The sequence below is a fragment of the Triticum urartu genome, chromosome 7A (genome assembly GCF_056163025.1).
Source record: "Triticum urartu cultivar PI428250 chromosome 7A, HENAU_Tu73, whole genome shotgun sequence".
Classification (NCBI taxonomy): domain Eukaryota; kingdom Viridiplantae; phylum Streptophyta; class Magnoliopsida; order Poales; family Poaceae; genus Triticum; species Triticum urartu.
In genome coordinates, this window is record NC_141879.1 from 130,564,278 (window position 1) to 130,573,309 (window position 9,032).

The 9,032-nt window shown below is 42.3% G+C and overlaps 1 protein-coding gene across 2 annotated transcripts; it reads right to left on the reverse strand.

Annotated features, from left to right (window-relative positions):
* Positions 1 to 2,304: 2,304 nt before the first annotated feature.
* On the reverse strand, positions 2,305 to 7,609 carry LOC125519929 (uncharacterized). 2 transcript variants are annotated; one of them, XM_087534632.1, is made up of 10 exons: positions 7,388 to 7,609; positions 6,793 to 6,899; positions 5,064 to 5,918; positions 4,878 to 4,970; positions 4,686 to 4,778; positions 4,421 to 4,588; positions 4,226 to 4,291; positions 3,387 to 3,452; positions 3,215 to 3,283; positions 2,305 to 2,852 (listed from the first exon to the last, which is right to left on the reverse strand). In XM_087534632.1, the coding sequence occupies exons 3-10, from the start codon at positions 5,712 to 5,714 to the stop codon at positions 2,616 to 2,618; spliced, it is 1,443 nt and encodes a 480-aa protein (XP_087390758.1). In that variant the 5' UTR covers positions 5,715 to 5,918; positions 6,793 to 6,899; positions 7,388 to 7,609; the 3' UTR covers positions 2,305 to 2,615. The 2 variants fall into 2 exon arrangements, with proteins under 2 accessions (XP_087390758.1, XP_048540662.1); XM_048684705.2 differs by lacking the exon at positions 6,793 to 6,899.
* Between the last annotated feature and the right edge of the window lie 1,423 nt (positions 7,610 to 9,032).

A 9,032-nucleotide genomic window follows, 5' to 3' on the forward strand; every position in this document is an offset into this window, starting at 1 on the left:
GTCTCAAGTCAAGAAGGGAAGATATAAGTTGTTGGATGGTTCCAAGAACACTTACTTAAATCTTGAAGGTCAATATCTTCTTATTCTTGAGCCCCTAATCCGTAGTATTTCTCTCTTGTTACACCAATCTTATCCAGAGAGAGAGAGAGAGAGAGAGAGAGAGAGAGAGAGATCATATGGTATCTCGATACTACTACTCGATGGTTATGAGTCACTTGACAGACTTCAACCCCATATTGTCTATTAAGGACCCAGAGACTTCAACCTTCAAGATCAACTGCTCTTCATGAGCCCTTGGTGGGGACGCAATCAGGATCCCTGAGTGATCGTGCTTCCATGCCTCCATTGCTACTTGTGACCAAATTGCCCGTATTCACATCCCTATTTGATTCATTACATTTTCTTGATGGAACTAACTTTTTTTGTGTCTATTTTACGTATTCCCTGTATATTATTGGCCATGGTCACCACTCAATCAGCACTGGTTGGGCAGCATGCTCTTGCCCACCGCTACTAGCGACCCTGTCGTGCTCAAGGACGAGACATCGACAGAGCCTTTGAAGAGTAAGAGAACTGTGCGGGGAGGGAAGCGCCTACCTACGTGACCCTTAGGACATCTACATTGCAAAGCGCCTCATTAGACACCTAAGCCGTAATAAAAAATGTTTTTCTTCCTTGCGCTTGGGCTAGCGCCCCTGTTTTCAACGCTCGGTGCCAGGTACTGGCACTACTCACGTGAAAAAAGGACGAGAAATTGGGCTAGCACCTGGCGACTAGCGCGCCATCGATGATAGCCTATTTCCTGGAATCAGACGGGATATGAGGAAAACTACCAGGATTCTGATCCTGGCGCTCGGCCTTAGCGCCCGCATTGGAGATGCCCTTAGGGTAACTCCTCCTTCCCTCTTTGAGCTTGTCTTGGCGTGCCCCCCCCCCCCCCCCCCCCCCCACTCTGACGTCAACCACCAAGTGTTCGAAAAAAATCCTATAAGGTAAGGTTTTGTTGTGCATCATCTCTTGTCTTCTTCAAACTTTGGTAATGTTGATATCTACGTAATTTTTGTGCTTACACATAGTTTGCAACCCTATTCGCTGGTGGATGTGTTCATGTCAAATTTGCATGTCAGCGCCGAATGGTGGTGTTGGCATGAACAAACTCAACGAGATGGAGGAGTTGGCGATGCAAAAAGAGGAGAAGTTGTCCTCAAGATCTCAAGCCAAACCATGAAGAAGATGGGAAGAATGAGGAATTACAACGCAAAGGAGGACATAGCATTGTACTATGCATGAATGAATGTGTCTCTTGACACGGTGGTAGGCACAGATAAGAGCAAAGAAACATTTTGGAGAGGAACTGAGGAGTATTATCGTTGCATGGTGAAGGTTGAGTCCAACCTCACAAAATATCCGTACTCGCACCACTAGTCAACAATTCAAGATCAATGCAACCAGATGGGAAGGTTGTGTTAAGTGAAAGAAACACCGACAAGTGGTATGCCACTCAATAAGCTTGATTCCTACGTGCAAGGACTTCTCAAGGAAAACAACAAGAAGAATGATGGGACGGCCTTCACTTTGCATCATTGTTGGATAATTCTTAAAAAATAATGAGAAGTGCGCAAGGAGGAATTAGGAGAAGACACCAAAAGAGAGAAATGGTGAAGGCAGGGAAGATGGCAAGGTGGATGAACTCCGCGCGGTTGGAGGAGAAGAGGAAGCCGGCGGAAGAGGACAGGAAGCTTGCCCTCAAGGAGGTGAGGTTGAGGATCTCATGCTCATGGACGTTTTCACAATTGGACGGCATATGGCAAAACAATATTTTGAGCAAGCTCGTCACGAGATCTTGGAAATGCCAAAACTGTTATCCTCAGTGTTGCCAAGATGGATGTGGGTGCTTAATCTATACTCAATGTTGTCTCCCATTTATTCTCAACGGACTTTGCTCTATGCTCTTGCTATCAGATGAACTATATGTCGTTGCTTTCAGTACTTCATGAACATTTGTGATTTAAATTTGAGATTTTGTGCATTCGCATTTCAAATGTAGTTGGAATGTATGCATTCAAATCATCAAGGTTGATTAAATATGGTTTTGAAATGAAGTGGAAATGAGGTTTACGTATGCAATGTGATGAGAGAAAGTGCAAAAAAAGAGTTTATGGACTTAAAAGTTTTGGGGGTCGATAAAAAACGAGGCTACTACACATATTCCTTTGGGAGTTAAGTTTCGAGGAGATTAGAGTTGCCCTAACCAAGTGAAACCCAAAGCAACCAAGTTTTCCTAGGTCTGCTTTGATCATCATATAACATCATGAACAGTCGGTAATAACCCTCATAGATCCATGTACAACCCAAGGTGCCAGACACTTGTACCCAATTAGAATGCCGTCCAAAAAACAAAAGAATACACATCAACCGATGTGCAACAGAGAAGAGAAAAGGTATAGGTTTCTTGGAGTAAGCTACTAGATTATACCATAAGCTTGTACTATTAGTCGCATAACTTCCTATCCTTCAGCCTCGGATTTAGTTTTCTCATAACTTCTATGAACTCTAGCACATTTCGGCAGTTGTTTCCTCAGGCCGATGGGAGGAGCATGATGTGCTTTCTGTTTTCACCTTTCAGGAGGGACTGCAGCTGCAGAAGTGCCTTTCTGGTTGGATATGGCTGAAGCAAGAGCGATAGGCATCAGGCAGAGGCCCTTGTTCTGAAGGTACTGCATTGCATTTGTGATGCTTGTTTCCATCAGCTTTATAACTTCTTGCTCAAAGACCAAGCTGTCTTCTGGGCCTGCTGCGTCCAGAAGCCCTTGTGAAGCAGTTGGAGGTGATAGAGGTGAATTGCTATGGCCCTGTGGAAAGTTCGACAGTGCAATAAAACTTGAGTACACTGGCATTCTAGAGAAAAAGCAAGGACTTGACTTGAATGAAGTGTTTATTCATCAGTACTGATATTGATAAATTAGATTTGGTTACATTCAACCAAATTAAAGCCATGAAAAATACAAAAGAATCTAATATAAATTCTAACTACAATGCAAGTGGAGCTCTAAGACTCCTGAATAATCACGAAGCATATTATGGTCATAAAAGTAGTGTAACCAACAGTAGAAATGCAACAACGAAAAAAACTTGTCATTGTCTACCAATTTTTTTATGCCTATAGTCACAACAAGGAGCTATTCACTTTGTACAAACAGAAAAGTTTCCGTACCTCAGTTTGAGATTCTGCAAGGAGGGGAAGAACTGCCCCGGGAGCTCCTAGCCTACTCATGCTTAAGACCTGTAATGTTGAAACCAGGACGATTTGTTTCAGAGAAAGGAAATGAAGGAGAATGACAACCAACAGGGAAAGTTACTACTCATGAACATGTTTGTGGACACACCTTCACCTGAAGCTGAAGAAATTTCACATAATCAATTATTTCATCAAGCATTGATGATTTATCTGCCTGCTCACATAAAAAAGACTATTGGTTAGGAATTCCAAATTTCATTGTTATACTATTTTATTCGAGAGTGACCAATAAACTTAAGGAAAAGTTAATTTCATTAACTTCGCAATGTTCTAAACCAGGCATGGATAACAGTATAGGTGGCACAGATTTTGTTGTGCCCAAATCCGGTGCCAGCCCGCCACAACAAATGCAAATTTGGCTTGTGCGTACGACACGTCAAGCCATGATGCATTAGTGCTAGAGAAGTGTGATGCCCTGCAAGTATGGCACTAGGCACTAACCAAACAGTGGCGAGAAAAGCTCTAACTTGTCGAACTCTAGTTTGCCGAAGTGTGGCTACAAAACAAACATGCCTAGAACATTAAGCAGATCATAAAGGAACTGAACCTATGACTTGTGATGGCTTAGGTTACCCCTAACTGATAACTACAACAACATCAAGGCATTTTGTCCCAAGCAAGTTGGGGTAGGCTACCCCTAACTGGTAACTATTTAGGACAAATGTTATTTGCACTTTTCAAGTCTTAAAATCCAAACAACTACTTGCTTCAGTTATTGCTGGGCCAATTTTAAAACAATACTTCAGCACATATGTATCCACATATATGATTGGTTATTACCATATGTCATTCTCTTCTGATTCGGTTATAGAAGTAATAAAAGATATTTCGGTGGACTAATATAAATGTACTGCATGTTGAACAGGGAAAAAAGGAATACCCCTGCATTTTTTGTACCAATATAAATGGAAACACTATAAATAATACCTTATTTGAATTTGGTACAAGGTCTTGGAGATTTTTCATCCTCTCTGAGATCTTCTCTCTGCGAAGCTGCAGTATTAAGCAAGTTCCAGTTAAAAATATATGATAGGGCATGAACACATAGATAAAATTCAACCAACCCAAGTTATGAAACATTTTCATTTATCTAGAGTGAATTTACCAAACAAGATAACTCACCCGTTCAGCAATACTATGAGGGTCAGTTGCCTGTCCACGACGAGCCCTTGCTCGTGGCTTAGCACTGGCACTATTTCCATTAGCTGAATTTGCCTTGTTCTGCGCATCAGCAGAATGGCTGATAGGGACAGGGTACTCACTTTTATTGTTATGGATCGTTGAGCTTATCTGAACATTTGCAAACAGAGTCAAACTCAGTTAGATATGAATCCAAAGAAAGAGAATAAAACGAAACACTAAATATGTAACAAATGCTAAAGAAAACCTTTGAAGGAATCAGTGTCCCTTGTGCTTCACTCACTGCCATCTGACTACCAGAAGCGAAAGGGAGCGGAATATTGCACATCACATTTTGTTCCTGCAATACGAACAAAAGAAGTTAATTTACCAGTACAGAATTGAATGAACAATAACTTGCGGTTATTGCTGTTTAGTGGCAGAGTTCCAAAATTAAAACCTGTTGTTCAGCCTTCAAACCACTACCAGCTAGTTGAGACTGCTCGGCCGTACCAAAAGATGAGATGCCACCACTGAGAAATTCTTTGCTATCCTGTATTACCACAAGAATGAATAGTCAAGTGAATGAGAAATAGGTAGCAGTAGTACCAATATGTTACAGTTATATCTTTGTCATGAGCATTACATGTAGTGATGCCATGGTTGCCTCATCAAATACTGACAGGTTCCCATTTGAATGACTTGTATTGTTGAACATAGCAGCATTTTGTATCCCTTGAAAACTGAAAGCTTCTAGGCTTACTGGTTCCATGTAGGAAGGAACATTTTGGAATGTCGAACACAGAGTTGAGGCTGAAGAAACAGCATGTACATCAGCAAGAAAAGCTGAAACTTCGCTACCATTGCTTTCAATTGAACTGGACAAGGCATGAGGAAGTTCTAGAAGGCCAGGGGTATCCAACTGCAGGTCAAATGTTCCAGGTGTTGAAGTGCACTGAAGAGTCCCTGATGGGATTAAATTACTTTGCAGACTGCCATTGTTCTGAAGTTGTGGAAGCTCCATAAGGCTGTTGGAAGGTTTGTCCTCTGACAGAATCTCACCAGATAATAGATCAGTCTGGGTGTTGTACGGCAAGCACCCATTTGCAAGCATAGCAGGGTTCTGTTCATGCTCATCAAATGTTAAATTCTGATTTGATCTAGCTCTGAAATAGCCTGCAGGTGGCATACTTCCTTCTTCTGCATATGATTCCACTGAACCATCAACAAAGCTATAATTCTCAGAAGCGGAATTGTCAGGCCATGAAGGAAAGAAAGAACCATTAGAGTAGTCCATCTTTACACCCTTACAACTTGACTCCCCAACCTCTGCTCAGAAATATTATGAAAAGAGTGACTTGTAGATACTTAAAGTGACAGCAACTGGTGATCTTATCATTCATCCATGAAGACAGTCTGAGATGGCCTCAATGGTTCCTTTTGTACAAAGCTGCGCACTCGGATGCTGAGAGAACTTCAGATACACCCTCTAGAACAAACCCTGTGCAACAAAGAATAACCGTCAAATATTGACAAACTGCATGAATGTGAATAAAAATGCATGCATGAACAAAATAATGTAAAGATACAATTAAGTAAAGAAATGGTCGAGTTATAAAGCTATATTTTTTTTGAAAGGTGTTATAAAGCTATCTTGAAGCACCATATTTTGCACAAATGTGTTAACCACTTAAGTAAAATAGTATGTACAGAAAAATCTGGAGTATAACTGCATCCCAAATTCACCTATTGAAATGATTCTGCTTTTATCACACTTTCAGGTGAGCATGACATTCCTGCTTTATTCTACAGTCAATTCAACAATTGGTTCTGTTAGAAAGAGCGCTAATTGATTCAGACATTCAGCCATGATAGAACACGACAAGCAACGGATTATCTTCCATTTTTTAGATATCGGGAGCAAGAAATAAGTATGCATACACAATACAACCAGCTGGATATCTTCCTCTCATTAAAGCTAGACCGCGTATGCCATAAGCCAACATACGCTTCCTCCAGTTGCTCACAAGCACAAGCACTGCCTTCTCCTTTATCTTCTTTTTTTTGGCGGAGATATCTCCTTTATCTTTCACAACTAATTATCAAAAAATGCTTAGATTTATTCATAGAAATTGTACCATTGAACTGGCAATGAAAAACAATTTCAAAATATATAATTATATATTATAAAAAGAAAATCAAAGGTGTGTATTAGAGATAGTGTCCATATCTAAAACGTCATGTATCTTAGAAAGGAGGGAGTAGCTTATAGATACAAGAAAAGTCAGCACAATTCCAAATTCATAGTCAGGTCTTTTCCTTGCCTAGTCTAGGCAGTTACCAGAAAAGTAATGGTAATATACAGTAATTATTACCACAAGTAAATGTCCATCAAGTCGAGCTTTCACTGTCACAGCATCTCTCGCGATACAACAACGCATCAAAATTCCAGGAAAATTCCGTCACATAACTCATAACTAAGCTGTCAAGAACAACGAAAAGCATAAACATCGCTTTACACATTCGTGACTTGCGAGAACGAAATTCTCTTCTAGCCAATAAAACCACGCAACAGCCTTTTTTTCCAATCCATTCTGATCCCCCTCTAGGATTCAGTTCATGGAGCGGAACAAACTGACAACCAAGTTCAGAACAATCAGGAACAAGAGGTAAAAAAGAAAACAAATTAGATTCGACACGTCGCACGCGCATCGATTCCAACCCGCAGCCGCAGGATCGTCCGTCTCTGACATTACCTGCGCCCCCTTCCCCTGCTGCGCAACCAGAACTCCGCCCAGAAACGCCGGTCGCCGCGCCGCGGCGGGATAGGCGACCGGGATCACGAGAATCCCCCAACACCACAAGAATCCCCTAAAACCGCACAGGAAGGAAGCACAACGCGCGCGCCAGGGCCGTACACTCTGTGCCGAAAGGTAAGGGTCCGTCGGAACCGGAATTCGGAGCACTCACCGCGGCGGAGGGGAGGACGGGGGACCGGGCGCGGGAGGCGGCGACGTCGGGAGGGAGGGAAGGCGCGGGTCGTCGGAGCTGGTGGCGGGCGTATACTACTGCCGGCGAGGGCGGAGGTGAGGGCGACGGGAGGGGAGGGGGCGGTTTGTTTGGGCGGAAAAGGAGGAGAAAGGCGGAGGCTTTGGCTTGCTGGGGGCGAAGACTGAAGACGCGTCGGGGGTTGGACTGACTGATATGGCTGAGGCTGACGCTGCTGCCCGTGCCACAGCTGTTGCCGCTGCGCTTTTTGTTTACTAGCGCGCCCTCTCCTTTTCGCCTATTTCTGTTAGATGGATAGATGCGGTGGGGTGGGTGGAGCAGGAAATAGGATTTCTCTTTTCTTGTCAAGTTTTTCTACTCTATACTCTTCTTGCACAAGAGACTTGGTATGTGGTCAAATATTATTTTTTATTTTTCATTTTGTTCTTGTTGAAATGTTGAGGCTTTCATTGCCCTGTTTATTTTAAGAATGCTAGAGTTTGGTAATTTGTGACAGTCTTCTTTTAGCGATATGAAATCGTTTCTTCGTGAAGACAGACCAGTGACAACTGTGATTTTCCACGACCGGAAAACATGTGGCTCTAGGCTCTGTACACGTATGTATGAAACGCGGCGCTATTTTCCAAAATGACAGCTCACTATGTCCAGTAGATATAAAACCTTTGCGTGTTGGGAGGTTTGACCCTGCAAACGACAAAAGATACCGCCACACAGCTATAGCCTGGACGTCACACAATGGACATCCAGGACACGCTATTTTTGTCGCTATGGCAATGCGTGCAAGATTAGGTGTTCGAAACGATATCTTGTTTTTCAATTTACATTCTTCTTTTTGTGTTAAAAAAATTTGATTAGTCTCGAGCCCCAAATACTAATTCTCATCAATACACCTCCATGCTACCACCACAATTATAGATAAAGTAATTATATATTTTTACCGCAGATACAAATATCTTTGTAACTTGTGCAGCCCGTCGCTCAATGAATTTTGGTTATATGATCTTGAAGTCCTTTCCGAAAAGCAACTATGCTGATTTACAAAGAGAGAGAATTATACTGGGGAATTGAAATTTGAAGTACCCATCGTAGCAGAGAGACAAGTCTGGGCACGGGAGATGAAGGCAAGCGAGACGGCGAGTGATACGTCTCCAACGTATTTATAATTTTTGATTGTTCCATACTGTTATATTATCATTTTTGAATGTTTTACAATCATTTTATATCTTTTTTGGTACTAACCTATTGACATAGTGCCCAGTGTCAGTTGCTATTTTTTGCATGTTTTTTACAATGCAGGAAATCAATACCAAGCGGAGTCCAAACGCAGCGAAACTTTTTGTCGAATTTTTATGGACCAAAAGACACCCAATGCCCAGGTGCGCCCAGGTGGGTTGTGCCCACCTCGGTGGCCTCCCGCACCACCTCTTTGCTCTATAGATACCCCAATATTCCAGGAACCCTAGGGGAGTTGGCGAAAATAAATTCCAGCCGCCGCAAGTTCCAGAACCACCAGATCCAATCTAGACACCATCACGGAGGGGTTTATCATCCTCATTGGTGCCTCTCCGATGATGCTTGAGTAGTTCATTGTAGACCTACGGGTCCG